At 39.3% G+C, this 19,973-nt stretch overlaps 1 protein-coding gene, 1 long non-coding RNA gene and 1 other non-coding gene across 3 annotated transcripts; 1 reads left to right on the top strand and 2 right to left on the bottom strand.

Moving 5' to 3' along the window:
* Nucleotides 1-5,359: 5,359 nt before the first annotated feature.
* YCF37 (homolog of Synechocystis YCF37) lies at nucleotides 5,360-6,127 on the bottom strand. The gene has a single exon (XM_078571638.1). The coding sequence runs from the start codon at nucleotides 6,011-6,013 to the stop codon at nucleotides 5,510-5,512; it is 504 nt and encodes a 167-aa protein (XP_078427764.1). The 5' UTR covers nucleotides 6,014-6,127; the 3' UTR covers nucleotides 5,360-5,509.
* A 5,559-nt stretch (nucleotides 6,128-11,686) lies between these two features.
* Nucleotides 11,687-11,793, top strand: LOC144700366 (small nucleolar RNA R71). The gene has a single exon (XR_013580736.1). It is a non-coding gene; the product is annotated as a small nucleolar RNA R71 (small nucleolar RNA).
* Nucleotides 11,794-17,699: 5,906 nt separating this feature from the next.
* LOC144700200 (uncharacterized) lies at nucleotides 17,700-19,538 on the bottom strand. Its single transcript, XR_013580688.1, has 2 exons — nucleotides 18,597-19,538; nucleotides 17,700-18,051 (listed from the first exon to the last, which is right to left on the bottom strand). It is a non-coding gene; the product is annotated as an uncharacterized LOC144700200 (long non-coding RNA).
* Nucleotides 19,539-19,973: the final 435 nt, after the last annotated feature.

Below are 19,973 nucleotides of genomic sequence, written 5' to 3'. Positions count from 1 at the left end.
TTTTCCAAGTGAATCTCCTTGTGCTTCAAATGCCTTATTTCTTCATCTCAAGTTTCCTCTCCCATCCTTCCTCAATATGCCCGGAGTTTAACTTCAAAGTTATCAAAAAATACTCTTCAAACATATATTCGAACTAGTAACTACCTGAATTTGAGTTTCAGTATTTCCTTATCATTCTCTCAAATGCATCCTTTTATCCTCAAATTTTTTATTAATGCTTCTTCGATTTTATGCATAAATCGCCTTATTCTCTTTTACTTTGGACCAAAATCCTTCTCACAATCTTTTCCACTTAGCAAAACTTTCTATATGAAAAAAAATAGTTTGTTCAAATATACTCTCTTTAGTTGCAGAATTTTATGCTTTTATTTCTTGGATACTTCAATTTTACTGGTTTTTGGATACTTCTATGGAATTTTCTGACATCCAATTCATAGGAAATTAATATCCCTAGTCAGGATACATTTTTTGGAATTATTTAAAGTCTTTATTTCGTTTTAAAGGTTTTTTGGTATTTATTGCCTTCAGCCATGTATTAAACTAATTGACCAAACACAATGATTCGGGCATCCAATAATTGTAAAAGGTGCCATAATTCACCAATCGCACACCTAAATTCTTCGTTTTTGAATGTTCAGGGATATGTTGTATCAAGAAGAAAATGACGATTTAGATGCTAATGATGCAATGAAAGGCGAGGTTGCATGGCAACAAGAGAAAACCAGGGACTAAAATTTCAGTAAAGGCAATGGAAAGCGGCCAACAATTGAAACTAAAAAATTCAGAAACTAAAATTTCAAAAAATGTAGTGCAAAGCCCAGAACATGCATGTACACATGTCACAGAAAGATGTTACGACAGTGCGAAAGGATAGATAAATTAAATCAGTCGCTCAGATAAACCCAAATTCAAACCTTGATATTTAACGACTCCAAAAGTGAATCATGTTAAAATCAGGTGGGTACTTTTTCCATTATGTCATCCATACATCCATTTTCCAAAGATTTATAAGGGGAATAGTTTAACTCTGTAAAACTATCTTGCAGCTGCACCTACATCTGTAGGGCTAGTGTAGAATAGAATTTCATGATCCATTTGTAGGGCTAAAAAAAATTCAGATTTAAAAATATTTTGTTGAATTTTAATGGTTTTTGAAACATGAAATGCTAGAAATCCAACATGTGGATTAATAAGGAGAGAGAAGATCAATTGGCTGAGAATAATTGAACTTCAAATCACAATATCTGACAATTTACGAGTTTTGGGCTGAAATTTTGAGGATAGATTTATCTCTCAAGCATGTGGGGATATGTGATCAAATTGGTAGGTTTACATGGGAGGTGACCATGCACCATTTTAAAAGGGCTCATAAAAGTGGGAATGGATTCATTGTAGGCAAACTCCCACATATACTATCTGGATATTTAAGTAATATTTGAAAATACAAGTTATGGTTTTCGGTGGTGGGAAGCCTTAGTGTCATCCCCATACATATCATCTCTTTTCAGATTAATTACCTGGTATTTTCCCGAATCCATTCATCATTACATGATTAGATTTCCATTATAAGGTAACTTATGTGCGTGATAACTTATATCTGAAGTAGGTAATACATAAAGCTATTTGTTTCTCAATTATAAAAAAGGCCAAATAAATTCATAAATCTACTGTGGATTACTAATTTCAGCACATATATCAAAAGGGAATTCTCATTATATTTTCAAATTTTCATTAAACCCAAAGTTAATGAGGGAGGGAGAGGGAGAGGGAGAGAGAGAGAGGGGGGGGGGGAGGGAGGGAGGGAGGGAGGGAGGGAGGGAGAGGGGGAGGGAGGGAGGGAGGGAGGGGGAGAGAGGGGGAGGGAGGGAGAGAGGGAGAGAGAGAGAGGGAGAGAGAGAGGGAGGGAGAGAGAGAGGGAGGGAGAGAGAGAGAGAGAGAGAGAGAGAGAGAGAGAGAGAGAGAGAGAGAGAGAGAGAGAGAGAGAGAGAGAGAGAGAGAGAGAGAGAGAGAGAGAGAGAGAGAGAGAGAGAGAGGATATGGCAGATGGAGCAATAGGCTGAATGCCCAAAGGTCCCAGAAGGAAGAAAGAAGAGCAGACTACAGAGTGCAGAGTATGTGTGGTGGTGGGAAGAGAGGACGCCCAAACCTTGGCTCATAAGTCATAATGCAAGTATGTGATAATTCAACCTAAATTAGGATGGTTCACCTGTAGGTGTTTTATTTGCTCATATGAATTTAATTGTGTGATGGAGATACTGTCCTGTAAAGGAATGAAGACAAAAAGTGAGGGCCTATGAGGTGTGATGCAATTGTGACCAATTTTCTCAAAACATAGGGACATGTGGAGGGACAGGAGACATGACAAACTATAATCTCATTTTGGTCCATCGTCAATCGTCATCCTTCTTGTCACTTTCCATCATGTCCTGTCCATCCCTTTTGGGATGTCCCATTCCCTGTTCAAGAATATGCTATAACTTTTTTTTAGAAAAACAGTGGAGATCCTTGAATTCCTGATCATCACTGGAGTTTATCCAGGTTAGGATATCCACCCAATTCCTAATCATCACTAAGTTTTAGCCAGGTTAGTATATAGCCATAGTGGCATAACTTTATAGAAAAAATGAGAAGCTCATTAGATGCAAATAAAATGCTAACCACCAAGGCAGGAATGAGCTGTAGAAAAAAAAACAAGCAGCGTTCATGCCAAGCAATTTTGGAACAACAAAATCCCATAATTGATCAAAGTGATAAAGCAAAAGAGAAGTTGGAAGTCTCTTGCCGTTGCAAAATTTTTTTTGATCCTGGAAGAATAATAATGATCTATGTTGAGTTTCTTGAGCATATTTGTCATATTCTTCTCGATACTTCCCCATTTATGTACATCCATCCATCACCATCTATCAATTTAGATACCTCTATCATATCTTAACGATATTATCCATTATCAACATGCCATATCCAATTTACTAGGCGTTCAAATGTGTATTAGAACATATTTTTATCCTTATAACCATATCATCTCACCATATTAATCATCTTCTGAAGTATCTCTTCTCATCCCCTAATCACTGTTTTAAAAGGTGTTAATTCACTAATATCAGTTATACGTGGATAATATCCTCACTCATCTCTAGCTAATTACTTCTTTTTAGAGTCGAGCTTATAAATTTTTACTCAAATATCAACGACATATTAAACACCTAAATCTGAGATCATCACACTTCCCCTCTCCCAGATCCCACTTTCACTCCCCGCTACCCACTTGATAGTTTCCTACGCAGTAACTCCACATCCCCTGCAGTCCTCCCTGCTCCTGCTTCCGTGATCCTGCTCATGCTTCTGCTCCGCAAATTTTTTGGAGTCAAATTCGTTGAGAAACTGTAATTATTGGCTCCATCTTATGACTTTTGAAATGAATCGTGAAGCCATTAGAATGACAGTGCAAAATTCAATGGGTTACCTCTGCCCTACCTTCATGCTCAAATTTACTGCATTTTAAATTTTCCTATATTTGTGATTTCTGGACCGATACTTCTCACTTTTGAAATCCATATTTACATCTTATCTCTAATCAGTTATCTTTACGAAGGATTTGATATTTTTGGTGCAGGGGTCATGGTTGTATAGTGAAAAAAGAGATATCCTATAAGAATCATTGCCAAAAACCAAATTTGGCTTAAAAGAAATGTGTGATTCAACTTACACTCCTCAGGCAGGCGCCAAAGGGTCAACATAAATTCTATTTTTCTCACTATATTTCTACCTTTCCTTCCATTTATCCTACAAATTTTCTGCTTTGCAAGCTTCAGTGCACACGGCCTCTTGCTGTGGTTTGCGCCAAAACAATTGAGAAGTTTGAGTTTGGTAACAGTTTCACATCTCTCCCAACGTGCTCTGTCATTTAGCATTTATCCTTGACATTGTTGAGTCTCTTGATTGTCCATTAGTTGCTCTTGAATATTTGTGTGCCCTATGATATCTCGTAAATTGATAATTGCTATTCATAAACCGTGACCCAGAAATCATCTGTCCCACTAAATTTAAACCTCGTTGATGGTGGGAGGAGATATGCAAGATAAATATAATTGTGAACTGTCTTCTCTTGTGTATAGATTGGTGTCAATATTCTATCATGCTTGAGAACTGATCCTCGTCTAATGTTGGGTGGATCATTCATCCCTTTCATAAAGTCAGATAAGTACATGCTAAAACATTAGTCTGACCTTTGACTATTTCAAATAATAAAAAATGTTCTGAAAAACGTTCAAAGAATAAAAAATGGACGATTAAATTGGAAACAAAAATGTTGCTTGTCTCTTCATAAAAAAAAAACTTCGTTCCCCAACATCCTCTATGAGCGTCTTAGTTTTTTTTTTAAATTACTCACATATTGTTACATGTAAAGATAATTCTCCCAAATTTCTAATTTCCAAGCATTTGCATTAATTAGTTCTCCAAAACAACTCACGAAAGTTTTTTTGTTTGGAAATAGAAAAAAAACTGTTCAGTCAAACTAATATATCAAGAATCCAGATTAGAACAGACTTGAGGCAATCTGCTAAGTCAGTTTATGATTGCTCAAACCATGTAACATGAAATTTTTTTCTGTTCAAGAGATGGCGACTCTGTAACCAACAGAAATACTTCTCCAAAATATGAGAAAACATACCACAGTTTGATAGGAAAGCTTTTCTCTTTTCTTGTTCCAAGGTTGATGAAAGTGGTGAGGAAAATTTAATTGTTTTCTAGCAGAATTGTGATGTTCAGAGAAAATCTGGATTATGTTCAAGGCAAATTCTATCATACTTGGATTTGAATTTCACATGAAAAAGGTAATATCATCCTTGAAAATCCAGATAACAGATTGGATGCTTGCGAACACTTCTGAGGTCTGACATGACTACCATTCATCCATGCTCAAGACCGAGAAAAAGAGTCTTCCATCTTAAGAACTACGTCTGATGAGATGACGAGATCAATCAACAGCGGAGAATCAAGGAATATTTGAGTTATAAAATAGCTCCATTAGGATCATGAAAATTACCATTTGATCCGTTGCAATAAGGCAGGTCAAATTACCTTCTCCTTTCATATTCTTCTATTCGTTACAGTCGCTTGAAAGTTCTTCATGCTGGCGATCGAGCATCTCGGATTTCTTGTAACCCACTTCAAGATCCAACATCCAAAATATGTCTGACGGATATAGAAGCGCAGCTGAACTCGATTTCAGCAAGAATTGACTCGTAATTCCCAGACTTTATTCACAATAAAAAAACCATTCAATGAAGCAGGCAGACCAACGAGAAATCCCCAATTACCGAGAGCGAGAGACGGAGGCATTGAGTGCAAACAACGGTGAAGAACAAGAATATCACGTAAGATTTAACATGGATAAGCACAAGTAGAAGAAGGGTAGGGGAGGCAAACCAGAGATAGAGAGACAGAGACAGAGAGAGAGAGAGAGAGAGAGAGAGAGAGAGAGAGAGAGAGAGAGAGAGATTCTCGCCTACGAGTTCCGAGCTTCAGAACCCAGAATTCCATTGACGACGGAGACAGCGGCGAGGACGGCGACGGCCTCAGCGGCGGCGACGGCCCCGGCCTGCGCGAGGCCCGTCCCGAAGCCAAGCTCAAGTCCAGTCGCCTCCCCCACCGCAGCAGCGCCAATCTCCCTCTCCGCAGCTTCAATTCCCTCCTCCACAGCCTTCTCTCCTTCCTTAACGATGCCCTCCACGGCCTTCTCTCCTTCTCTCACGACCTCCTCGGCCTCCTCCTCTATCTTCCTCAGCCTGCTACGCAGCCCGAAGAGAGGGATATCCTTAGCTTCCGCCATGGAAACGAAGGCCGCCATGGGCGTGGCCAGAGAGAGAATGGCGAGGAGAGACTGTCTTCGCCCGCTGCGAAGCTCGGGCGATTTGCCGAGGCTGCATCTGGGCAGAGAGGATCGGCGACGGAGAGTTCTTTGGCTGGAGCTGAAGAGGAAGGCTGAAGAGGGAGAGGCTGTGGCCGCCATGGCCAGGAGCTTGAGGCGGAGATGGAAGGTTTGGACTGGGCTCGAATGGACGGAGTTCGCCGTCGTCTCCGAGGATACACCGGATACGTGTTATGGGAAACGAGTGGAGGACTCCACGTCCACGTAGTTGCATGGCTCTGGGATAGGCCACCAGAGAACCCCCCCCCCCCCCAACCAAATGGACGGTCCAGATCAGTGCATGATTATTATAACTCGTTTCAAGATAATTTTTAAGCGGCCTTGGGTAATTCTGGGCAAGAATTATTGGGTGAGTTTGTGTTGAATCTCTTCCTCTTTAATCTTTATCATGGTGGTACTTCTTATTGGCCTTAATAATTCTTTCAAGGGTGACTTTCATTCACGATTTTATCCTATTTACGCAGATTGGTCAATTTTCATTTATAAATAACTTGTGATTTTTTTTATGGATTTGCTAGGATCAACGTCCTCTTTCTACATTTATGCACTGATTGGGGGTAAAATGGTTATTTTTACTAACGGTGATTTTTTAATAAAATTCCCTATAATTTAAGTATATTTTATGGAATTTTGCATGTGACCCTTGAGGTCCACATTTTAATCTAACTAGTAACTCATATGGCCCAATAACCTTTGTTGGCCAACCTCATTAGTCAAATATGTCAACATTTTGAGTTGCAAGTCTATTCAGTAGCCAGCTCCACCTCATCTTCTAGAAGATACAAAGAAGTATGTCAGCTATCTCGTGGAACGTTTACCACCATCAGTTACCATGTATATAAATTCTCTAATCTGTTTCATAGTCCTTGAATAACATAGGGTATAGAGAACTATCAAACCCAAATAAGTCATCACATTTAGTACTAAAGATTTTGAACAATCATCAAAAAACTAATTCTTTTGGGACTGGGTTAGGGCACTAGAGCCTCCCACCAAATGAACGGTCCTGGTCAAGTCATGAATTTTCTCAGTCGTTTAAAGATAGTGTTTCTAGAGGCTTGGGTATTTTTGTGTTGAATCTCTTCCTCTTTATCTTGATGATTCATTTAAGTGATCCGTCGTCATTGTCTCATGGTCCTAGTTGCATTATTAGGGAAGGGGGCCAAAGGAGAGAAGTGGGAAGAAGCATTGGCTCCTTGAGAATTCTTGCATAGGTGATTTTCATTCAGGATTTTCTCCTATTCACACTTATAATGGCTCTCTGAGTTTTAAAATTTATTTCTGCTGCTTCCACCTCCTCAATTCTGAGCAAAATTCCTATTTTGACTATTGTCTCTTCAATGAATGTTATGTGTTTGCTGAAAGTTTTGAGTCTGTGTATTGTAAGCCATGGGAGGAAAATAATTTATGTCCTCTTCTTGTCCGAACATGAAAAATGCTTCATGTGACTTAAGATTAGCAACAATCTTATCAAAATTTAAATCATAGATGTTTGTGTTGGTACAAACCACAATTGAGAGTAGGAAGATCTTTTTTTTATTGGCAAAATACACGGTGCCACGTACGTCCAACCTTGCGGTTGTGCCCATAGACTGATCCAGCCGTGCCTTGGACGCCATCCAGTGGGGATTATATATAAAATTTAAAAAATCCTATTAAAAAAGTAAAAAGTACTGACAGTTCATTTACCAGATATCCCATTAGCTCTAGTGATTTTCCAACAGACCTGAAATTTCTTATGCACTCATCAGTGGTTAATGGTCCCTTCTTCATATTGTAAAATTATCTTTGGAGCTTCTTCACTCTTAATTGATTCCATCTAGTGAATGTGCTTCCTAACTTTTCCCATGATTCTCATGACAATTTCTCTTTGCTGATGTATGTGAAGACAGATTCAGATATAGTTTGGGGAAGAAATCATAGTATCTGCTGGATCCATTCTCCACCACTTCTTGAACTCTGGATTTTCTACTATGTTTTCTCTTGCATCTGTAATAGAAATTGGAGGCGAAATGTTTTCTATATGTTCCTCTAAATCATACCCAGTTAAGACTAGGAGCATTGCACTTTTCCATATCTGGTAATTGTCTTTATTAAGCTTTGGATTGATCATGATTCCTGTTGAAATGACGACTAGGATATGCCTTGCAGTTGGCATGCTGATCCCGCAAGTTGATCCATTGGGAACGGCAGGTGAGAAATTTGCCAACGAAACAAAACTGATATCACTCAAGAACAAGAAGAAATGAGAGGAAAAGGAAGAAAATAGAATAAACGAGAGAGCAAGAGAGGGATAAAAATGAAGATCGTTGTTTATTCCCATACTTAGATGATTAATTTGGTTAATTTATACTTTCAATAGTTGCAGTTATAATCTAAAGATACTTTGTGTTGAGATCATAACTGTTATGACGAATAATAATGACTATAACAAAATGAATGGTAACCATTGGATCCTACTCATGCTTAATACTATCAATATTAAATCCTATCTATATTTAATCCTATCTATGTTTAATCCTATATTGAATCCTCACCACTAATTTTTATAACGAGTATAAAGGGTATGTGTTCAATTTTTAACTACTACTTTTTGTTACTAATCCTATTGTCGCACATCATTAGTGTGCTGACTTTTGGGAATTTCTTACGCTTCTTCCACAAATAAAATGCTAATTTCATAGTAATTTCTTGTATTCTTGTATTTATTCTTATTGAAATTATAATAAATCATGTTATTAAGATTTAACTAAATTCAAAGATTTAGAATCAAGTTCAAATTTTTCTATATTTTATTGTATTTAAACATAATTTTCTGACATAAATTTCTACAGAAAATATTTCTTTTACATCAGAATATATAAATTTAAATTTTGTTTAAACTTTCTAGGTGTATATTATATTTTTAATGATATAATGTGTTTTTTGGATTTTATGGTATTTTATGAAATTTTTTATGTTGAATACATAAAAAAAACTTTATCAGTCAGAAAATATAAATGTGAATTTATGAAAATCTTTAATTATAATTTTTTGACTTTTCTGTTCCATTAGTTGTGTCCAACACTGGCAATCAGCCACATAAATAAGAGGAGAGATAAAATCAGGTGGGTCAGATTGCTCCAAATTTGAATGATGATATTAGTGATCTAATTACTATCTTGACATGTTTTGGGCTGAAATTTTGGATGTGGTTTCGTATTTCTTTTTATCATCTAGGATCTTGGATCTATAAACAGAAGAAGGAACCATTCAATTTTTTTCCTAATTATGATTCATAAATTTACTTGACCATTCAAAATCTTACGTGGGCCCTGTCCTGCATTCCAAGACTGAAGGATTGAAGAAGTGACATTCAGATCAAGAATGTTAAGAAAAGTCACCACTCGGCAGGTTGGGCACGTGAAGATAATGTAAGTGTTATCTTCATCTTTTTCCAACTCACTTCTTTGTCCTTTTTCCTAGGTTATTATCACACATAAGCAAGGTTCTATTATCATGCATGCCACCTTGAACTCCGTCGCTCGTTGATGGAGTTCGATCACTGGTGCACTAGCAATGATAAAATAGTCGTCACTCTGCACACCTAGTTAGTGTGAATCAGCCATCATCACTATCATAACCAGCATGATATCTCTTTCGTCCCCTCCACTCCATTTTTGGTCCATCTCTGTCAACCATCACTCGGTACAAGCTCATATCCTCAGCATTTATTAAAAGAAAGGAAAATTCTAACTGTAAAATGAAATTTATATAAGAAAGAGGGACTACTTAAGATAGTCAGCTAGGTTGTCTTCTAGCAAGCACTCACTTTTATGTCTTCAGCTATACTTATGGGTGCTCAATTTTGATCATGTGAGTTCCTTAATTATAACTTTGGGAATCCGTATTCTCTTTGAAGAGCTGACTTTGTGGTACGCCAGAATGTGAGTCGGTATCCACGCTAATTTCCTTTGACTATGTGGTGTTTGTTTAGGGTGTGGGGGTCCCCTAATATTACGAATCCCCTTGCATCTTATTGTGCACATTGTCTTTGTTTAACTTCCCACTGTGGTGCTTCCTTAGTCTTTTGGATCAAGGATGTGGATTTGGATTGTTTTGATAGAGCTCTTGAGTCATGCTTTAGTTGTAGCTTCTTCATTTGAGCTTTCATCTCCTTTCGTTCTTCGAGAAGTGTCTCCACATCATCCTTAAAAATATTTTTTGCTGTCTTTAAGGCATGTATCGCTAGCTGAGAATGTAAGCGAGGAGTCTTGTAGAAGAAATGTATGAATGGGTTCCCTAAAGTGTTGATATCTCGCTATTCTTGTTCATAGATGCTGGAGGTGTGGCCTTTTTTGCTGTTTTCATAGCTTCCTTGGGGCTCTCTTTCACATTAATGGTGAAGCATTCACTCACACCCTTGTGGAATGTCTAAGTTTTTTCACGGAGACCTTTTTCTCCTTGTCATGCAGAATGACCACTTCGTTATTCATATCAATGATGGCACATGCCTTCTTTAGGGATGTTCTCCCCAAACGTATATGTGTATCTGAAACTACAACTCGGGATGTGGATACTTACATCATGAATTTCACGTATTGGTACACTTTCTGTACCATTGGCAAAATGTAATGTATGAGCTGTAGGGTGTAGTTCACCTATATCATGAGTCTTCAAAATTCTGGATGGCATTACATTAAGGCCTGATCCAGGATCTATACATATGTTGTGGAAACGGATTCCACTAATGTCACAAGTGATTCTGGCCTCTCCTGGGTTTTTTTTAGTTATAAAATTTTCTGTCCTTGTTGTGGCCTCCTCATGGAGGTTCACATGTAATGGTATACAATTCGGTCACTCCATGGAAGATACATTGGGATTGGACCTATGGCTCTTCTTCCAAAGGTGAGTTGGTTACATTTTGTGATTTTATATAATTCACAGATCTTGGTGGTGCATCACGAGGTGGTCTAATGTTTCTTGGATTTGGAACTGTTTGGGAAGGCAATTGATTTATATCCATTGCTGCTAGGGTCTCCAACTTTTCAACTCTTGCCATCGACACCTTGTTCTGTTGTGTGAGGAGAGTCATTTTGCGCCATCATTTTAATCATCATCTGCTGAGTTGATTGGTCATTTGGGGCTGAGGGTTGTTGAGATGATGGATGTGGTCGAGAATAGGTGTGTGGAGGATGGTGCTGGAATTGCTCGGGGCCCCTCTTTTGTCCAAGTGAGTAACCAGTGTTGGATTGGGGAGCATGATGAGTATCATTATTGTTATATACATTATGGTATGAAGGTCTAGCTTGTTGACCTGGTCAATTTTCGGGTATGTAGCAGTTCTACTCCTCAACTGGCGTCACATCTTGTCCAGCTTGAGCATCACATTCCTCATGCTCTATGTCGGCATTGGCCGTGTATGAGAGTGGTGTCTCTCAACTGCTTTGCCCTACCGGTCCTTGAGAGATGCTAGGTTGTATTAATCTTTCCACCAATGCATTTTGAGAATCTATTAATTTATCTATTTTTTCCATCATCATGTTTGTATGGACACATTTTGCATCTATGTTGCCTCCTCTTCTAGTGGTAATCCCCCTGTTAGGGTAGGCAGGTGCAGCATGATGCTCCCTGTTTTCCACTATCAAGTCCGTGAGCTCCAATGCTTCGTCATCATACTTGCTCACAAAGGCTCCTCCGCTTGCACCATCCAACATCAGCCTGTCATGATGGTTCAATCCTTCCTAGAATATGTGTACAATATCATGCTCTGACACATCATGGTGAGGACAAGTTCTGGTGTAACCCCTCAGTCGCTCTCATGCCTCATTAAATGGTTCTCCCTCTTCTTGGTAAAAATCTCTGATGGCCTTTCAAATCATCTTTGTTTTACTAATATAATAGAATTTCTTGTGGAAGGCTTGCTCTATCTCATCCTTGGAGCTCAACTCCAAGGCCAGATTCCTAATCATTCTTTTGCTCTATCTCTCAAGATGAGTGGGAATAGTCGCATATTGACTATCTCAAGTGGAACATGTTGATAGTTTTTCAATTCACATACTCTAGAGAGGTCTCTTATCAACCCGTTGAGGTCTTCTGTTGTCTTCCTTGAGAAGACAGGTTGTAAGCTAACCGTATGAGAGTCTATCCTAAAGTTTATCTATTTGCCAATCGGTGCACACACTGTGGTGATGGGACAATGTTGAAGAGGGGTGAAATGATCCCTCAACCTCATCTTCCCAATCCCTTGCTCTCCTGCAGCCATGATGAGTCTATCTAATGATGATGAGCTTGAGTCGTGGGATGAAAACTCCTCTTCATCTGAAGGGAAGTCAAATGGTTCCACCAATGGGTTCTGTAATGATCTCCGCCCGTTCATAAGCTGCCAACCCATCTATGTAGTGGATCACCTTGCTCCAAGTGGTCGATTAGTGTTTAATATCGATGAGGTTAACTTCCAATAGAAGTGTAATCTGCCAATTCCCAAGATAACACGCCTAGGTTTTTGCTAAAGTTTTGATTAAGAGGTTTACCTCCTTATCACTTTTAATCACACCACAATAGAAGCAATTCATTGATTCAACATATAAACTCTGAATCGAAATAAAGTGCTGAAGAGAGTACCTGACTTTTTATAGCTGCAACACTAGTTAGTCATATGAAGGTCAAAGTAGTTAATAAAAACATTAGCAAGTTGAATAAAATTTTTGACTTGTTGTCCGTTTCCTTCTGCACTAGAGAGTTAGGGAAATTATCACAATTGGATAAAAATAAGACTCAAAGTCAATAATGGTAGGTGAATGATTTCCCTATACTGAATCATATTTCTTCCCTTAATTTTATTTCATTGCTATTAATTTTACCTGTTCAAGTTTTGCTTGCCAAATATCATAGAATAAAGGTCATACCCAGATAATCTCAAGGAATACCAAGTAAGTGCAAGTAATTTCAAGGAGTAGCAAGTAAGAGCAAAGTTTTTAGAGGAAAGTAATAAATCAAAAGCAAATCACTCTAAGGGATGCGAGTCCTCGACAATGGCACCAGTTTGATGAAGGCAAATTATGTATGAAATTGTTATGCCATTGTAATCTTAATTTTCCTAAAACCAAATAAATTTGATAAAAATAGAAATTCACTCAATGTATAATGGGAGCTAGACCATTTTCGCAGGGACTAGCCTTCAGAGGTGTATTTAATAGCTGTGTAGTTACGTGGTAATGATAATAATAATAAAAAAATATAGTGAATATAATAAGTGATAGGTAGATAGTAAGCGAGAAAAAATTATTAAGTTGATGAGAGAACTAGATATGCAGGAGACAATACCAAATATGATTTATAATAATTATAGATACTAAAGATAATAAGAAAGAAGGAGAGTGAAATGGATCAATATCGTTAGAGTTAAGGATGATGTTAACATAGGTAGTGGAAGAAGTAGAAAAGATTAATATGGTATATAGAATAGTAAAATATTATGAATAGGATATAAGAGGTTATTTATTTAATTAATAGTAAGTTGTATCTTAGATAGGAGATAGGTATAATAATAACAGATATTAAAACTTAATTAGATAGGGAATAAGAGGTTATAGGAATAAAAGATAAGTACTTAGTTTATAGAGGTATTTAGTTTAGTAAGAAGTAGGGAAAAAAGTGAAAGAGAGAAAGGAAATAGAATTATGATTGATAAAACAGGAGAGATTAAGGATAAATCAATTATATATATATGAGAATGTGGGTGTCTTGTGATATGCAGATATACTAAGAGCCTAATATAATGAGAGGAGAGGGAATAGATTTTTGGATTCAGTTAATTAGATAGAGAAATGGATTAAGAGAAGGTAAAGAGACTAATAAGAGTATTAAGGAAATATATATATGATTAAAAAGTCAATTATAGTAATGAAATATTATTTATATAAGAATCATATTTACTGTATAGTGATACATATTTTTTATAGCAGAAATTTGAGAAAACTATGGGTAGTTGTGTCCACATCCTAGAGGTGTTCGACTCAAAGAGACCAAAATCTGATGCATATATTTTTTTATATTTAGATATATATACCTTTTATTTTTTCAATAAGGGCAAATTGGGATGGACTTAGATAATTTATGAACATTTATCGAATACACACCGGGTGTTCCATGAAATACCGAAAGGAAGCAATTCACGAAAATTTAATGAAATCGGTCTTCTCTTATATTCAAATCAAAATTAATCAAATCAATAATGTTCTTGAGCTAATGTTCTACCAGATTAAGTAAAACTATGACTTGGTTTGCGCTGATTTGATGAGCAAGGGGTGGTGGCATTGGTCCTAGCCGCCAAACTTTAGTGTGCATTCTCCCTAGCTCTGCTCATCTGTGCTGACACAAAATCTTATTTCTCTGAACTCTCTCTGGTGTCATCCTGAACTGTGGGAGTTGTGAATGCTAAATATTATGTGGCCATTAAGCCAATCACACCACCATGTTTATTTAAGTTCATTGAAAAAAATATTATATTCATTATTATTCAAGTGTGATGATTATAGTGAAGTCCAAGAATATGTGCAATGACCTCGTGAATTATGATGAGATCATAATATAGTGATCACTAGTCTTTAAACATGTATTCTAAATATTCCTATTAGATGGATAGTCGAGATGAACATCGAATTATCTGGATAGAAGGACAGTAATTGATCCTACTTATACGATAAGTATAGCTGATCATGTGGCTATTAGTGTGGCGATACTAGGGACAGATAGTGAATTCTCTTTGGAGAAAGAGTTCACTAAATTGATCCGTACGAATGCCTGAATGGTATTATATCTAAATGTCAATCAAGTTGATTCATATCACGGTTGTATAAGTGATTCGCTGACCTCAGACACCAAGGACCTCTCATGAATGTACAACTACATTTTGACTACGACTTACGGGCATCTAATCATGTGATTCAAACAAGTCATAGCTTAAATGTAATAATAAGCTCACGAAGATGATTGAGTGGTTAAGACGGGATCATTCGCCCTCAATATAAGAGGATATCGACTCAAGGAAGGCGATGCAGAAAAAATCTCTGGCCAAGGTAGTGAGGATATTGGAGAAGGCGTTCTCCAATGATCCCCATTACACATCAGTACTAATCGAATGATGAATTAGGTTTTGACGATAAACCATACCTGAAGTTGTTCGAGAGTCTCGTGCGGATGATGGATTATACGTATACGGTAATCCGATGATGGTAAAGGTTCCATGAGAGAGTTCAAGACTACTCAGTATCTTCTAGAGCACGAGGTGTAGCTTGGCACCCCACATGCTGGAAACTTAACCTATCGATTGGGTTAAATCAATCCTTATTTAATTAATCTATATGTTGATATAGTTGATTACTACAGTTGGCCAGTATTTGTAATTGGGCCTCTAAAGTTATAAACTAGAATGATACATGGGCCTCGAGGGTGACACACATAAGGTCATAAGAGCATTGGTGGATATATTTTAGTTTGTAGGGTTTTTGAGAAAAGCTTTAGTAAAATAATAAATAGGGAAGGGACACTCATTCCAAGAACCCAGGCCAAACAGATTTGAGAGCCCCCCTTTCTCCACTCTCTTCTCCATTCAACCAAGGAGAATGTCTTCATGGTGAGAATATCTTCAAGATTTTCAAGGAGAGTTGAAGAAGAAGACGTGGAGATCCAAGGCCAACGTGATTGCATGGATACTTTTAGAGGTCAGACATGTGAGCGGCTTCAGAACAATCTTAGAGCAACAAAGTTAATGGTGGAACAAGTTCCCACAAGGTACATTTGATGTATGCTTTCAAAGATTGGTTATGAATCGATCAACACGCTTCTGCATCTGTGGAGTCATGTTTTTCCATGGACGACGCAAGGCACAAAACCCAACAGTCAGAACAGTGTCACTCTCCCCTATTGCTCTGGCGACCGTAGGAAGGGTCCTCTACCACTACCTCTTTTATAGATTGGAGATGGATTGTTAAGTCTTTAAAATCATGCTTTAGGGGGGGTCAAGAGGGGTTCTCTCGACTGTTTAAGGGGTTAGATCTGATCCAACTAGCCCATGGGCCATTGGATTGATCTATGGCCCCCTTGTCCCCCAGGGGTGAAGAAGGACATGATTGCCCCTCATAGTCGTGGTCCTATTCTTAATGGTGTACCCTCTTAGCCACATTAGCCTACTCATCTCCAATTATCCTTGTGATTCATCAGTTCGTGTGGCCCACATCTGCGCCAGTGCCCTATAAACAATCAAAACTCGAAAAAGGGTAGAAAATATTAAAAATTGTGCGTATTAAATCTCACGGTCCAACCTTATTGAAGAATATTGGACGGTTGAGATTAGTTCAGAATGCTTAAGAAAGCCCATTATGACTTGGGCTTTAGGCCAAGTTGGCTCGAAGCATGGTCAATATTTTTTCCATTCATTATCAGATCGCAGCTTGTTAGGCTACGATCAATCTCATCCTTGTCACCCTGGCCTAGTGTGGTGGTAAAAGAGGTAGCCAGATACAATTCTATATTGAAAAAATCTAAGAATTGTAATGATTTATAAATTCCATCCTATACAACAGGTCAAAAGAAATAAATGACTTCCCCCTTACGCCAATGCATGGATCTCTCTATGGGCCTCTATAGGCCTACTATGGGCTCCTTAGTGGGCCTGTTGGCTTGTGTCGAGTGCCGTCCCTTGCTGGCTGGGGTGGGTTTGAGTGCCCTACGTTCACCCCCATGTGGTTGACTTGGGAGTTGTTGAGCCCTAGCTCAGCCCAGTTGCTGCCTAAAACCAATATTTTTTATTTTTAATATATATATATAGATTTATTTATATAACCTTTCTTCCTCTATTTGTTTATTGTATTTCCTTCTTCAACTTTGAATTCTTACCTGAAAATGCATAGGTTAACATAGAAGAGAGCATTAATCTCATTAATATTAACAATTTTTTAAACATCTTTTTAATAATAAGTATTTGGACTTGTAAAATATTTAAAAATTACATTAAAATGCTTTGTTTTATCATTTTATCTATTTAGTGCATGAGATGAAAATATTTTTAAATTTTAAGATAATACACATAAAGTTATCCCAAAAATGACTTTAAAATGTGTACGATTGTATGCCTTAATTAGGATTTATCAGTGCTCAGGTGCAAGATTTGCCTTTGATGTCACATGAGACTGAGACATTAAATGACACCAAAAGGTTATGCTCTCTACATAAGAAGGAGATCACACAGTGGTCCATTCTCTTCGTGTATGAATTTTTTTTCCTTTTGGAGTGAAGTTCTGATGGAAAATTACGAGGCCACAAAGAAAGTAGAATTTGTGGTAAATAAGTTGTTCTAAGGCTCTGCTTATGTAATAATATCTATAAATTTTTCCTTAGAATAGGGTAAGTACAAGTCAAATCCATAAGCAACAGGTCATGAGAGAGTAAACCTCACTTCAAATATATTTTAAAATATTTTTTGTGATTTATATTTTTATGGATTTTAAAGTATTTTATTCATAGGAAAATCAATGAAATAAATGAAAATTAGTAAAAAATATCTTAAGTAAATAAAATAGATATTATTATGTTTTAGGTAAAATTTAATAATTAAATGTGATTTCTAGGAATTTTTGTGAACTTTTTAGGGCAAGAAATAAAATTTCATGTTAAAGAGAACCTTTGGCTGCAATTTGTTGGCAATGTCATGGCAAGAGAACCAAGCAACAGCTTTTGTAACTTTTGCTACTTGAGGAATTTTTCAGTGCTATTTGATGCGTTGGAAAGCTTGAATTCTAGGCTATCCATTGGAATTAAAATCAAACTTTGAATATTCAGGAGATTGCACGAATCTTGTTGTCACTTTCCCAAGGGCCAAGTGGTGCTATTTCTCTAAAAATCTTGATCACCTTTGAACTCTCTCCTCCTCACTCTTGTAGAAAATAATGTGTGGAAGAAAAATGATGCACTAGGCCTCCAACAATAAGTTAGGAGCAGAAATCCAAGATGAGACACAAAGATAGTGGAGAAGAGAATAAATAGAAGTGCCCTAACTCTTCCCGACATTGGAATTAATTCCAAGGGTTTGGAGGGTTAGGATTTCTTGATTTCCAGCTTGGAACCACATTCTCTTCTTCCTAGATGTGAAAAGAGGCCTTTTAAATTCAAATTATGGGTTAGTTCCACAAGTTTTGCCTTTAATTGACGCTGTCCTTAAGGAAGTTTGAATGTGATGCACGACGGACGTCTAGATGTCGTCCCGTCATCACCGAGTATGATGGCTCAGCGACGATAAATGATAATGTATCGGATAACAGCAGTGTCGTCGTCCGACGGGTAACCCTAACGGATATGTAACTACGATGCGAGATGAGAGTCCTACGTGTCGTACGTGTAGGCTCCGACTTGAGGGAGACGTCAAGCTCCAAGTTTGGACGGGTCGCCGATTGACGGTGACGGCGGTCTCTCGAACCACGTCGGGGCGACAGGCGACTACGGCCGAACGGAATCAATCCGTAGGGCTCGCACGTGACAGATGTATTCGTCCGTACTGGTAACACACTCACTAACGTAGTTATCTCTCTTTTGTCCTCTCTCACCTACCTAGCCCGAGCATGGAGGAGACGGGACGAAAGAAATACTGCAGAGAATAACTAAACGAGCGACGGAGAGGACGGCGTACCTCGTCGACGTGGCTCGTAATGCAGGGCTTCGTCTTCGTCGATGCCGTGTCGGAGCAGGTGGAGTGGGGGGACGCCAGAGGAGACTCGGCGGCTCGACGTGCAACAATATGTGCCAGAGCTTCTTGTAAAGATGGGACGTTGAGGAGGGTGACGGTGGCGGCAGTGTCGGCGGTTCAAGCCAGTGGGCCGATCCGCTGGGCAGCTCGAGCAGTGCGACGCCACAAAAGGGGGCCAATTCAGTCGGTTCAGTCGGACGTAACATCTCACGGAGAGACGCCGGAGTCAATCGAACGGATCAGTTTGTTTGGACAAACGGTTCGGGCAGTTCGGTCGAACAGTCCGTTCAGACTGGGCAGTTCGATCGGTCGGGGTCGGTCAGACTGGTCGGACTGGTTGGTTCGATCAGACGTTTCGGGTCGAATCCGTTGGTCGATCGTTCGGCTTCCTTGAGGGGGGCTGCATCGGTCGCGGGGTCGATCGACCGCAACCGAACGGCAGTCAAACGGATGGACGGTCAACCGACGGATTGTCGGAAGATCGTGAGACTCGGGCCACGGCCAGGCGGAGGCGTCGCGGGCAGCAACGGGGTCGCGCCAGGCGGAGGCGTCGCGGGCGGCGACGGGGCCTCGGGCGGCGACGGGGTCGCGGGCGGCGACGGGGCCGCTGGCGGCGACGGGGTCGCGGGCGGCGACGGGGCCGCAGACGGCAACGGGGTCGCGGGCGGCGACGGGGTCGCAACGGCGACAGGATCACGGGCAGCGACGGGTCGCAAAGTGCGGCGACAGGGCAGGGGACGGTCGGGACGGTGGCAGCGAGTGTCCTCCTTCTTCCCTGCTGCTCCCTTCTCCTTCTTCTTCTCCTCTTCTTCCTTCTCTTTATTTTCTTCTCAAGCGAGGAAGGAGACCAGCCTTCTGTTCGATAAAATGCCTCAATGAAAAAAACTGGCTAAAGAGGTTAGGGCGCCATCTCTTCCCTTATAAAGGGGAGAAGAGTTGGGCACTTACGTGGGCCTTAGGGAGGTCCGTTAGGGGAAGCCTTTGTACATGGGCTCCCCTATTACAACAAAGAAAATAGGTAAGAACATAGGGGAAAAGGAAGGAAATGGGGAAGGAAAGGGAGAAAGAGGCAAGGGGGAAGGATCAACGGGTGGTCCCCCCCCTTGACGGTAAAACGGCGGGTGGGCGAACATCGCGAGTGCGATAAACACGATGAAAACAAGACGGATGAGAATGGGAAAAGAGACAAAACACGATAGAAAGGCAAAAAGCGGGAAAGATAACCGGAGCAAGATCACTCGGTCTTCAACGTCACGGGGGTGTGGCGTGGGTGACGTTGATGATGATCCTCGATGGCGTGCGCCATTAGAATGGGCTTCT

Source organism: Wolffia australiana, chromosome 2, assembly GCF_029677425.1.
Source record: "Wolffia australiana isolate 7733 chromosome 2, ASM2967742v1".
Lineage (NCBI taxonomy): Eukaryota > Viridiplantae > Streptophyta > Magnoliopsida > Alismatales > Araceae > Wolffia > Wolffia australiana.
The sequence above is the reverse complement of the archived record's forward strand: the minus strand, read 5'-3'. Positions and strand labels throughout refer to the sequence as shown.

Excerpts from the sequence above, each read along its gene's own strand:
- YCF37 (XM_078571638.1), bottom strand. The coding sequence starts at position 6,013 with ATGGCGGCCACAGCCTCTCCCTCTTCAGCCTTCCTCTTCAGCTCCAGC.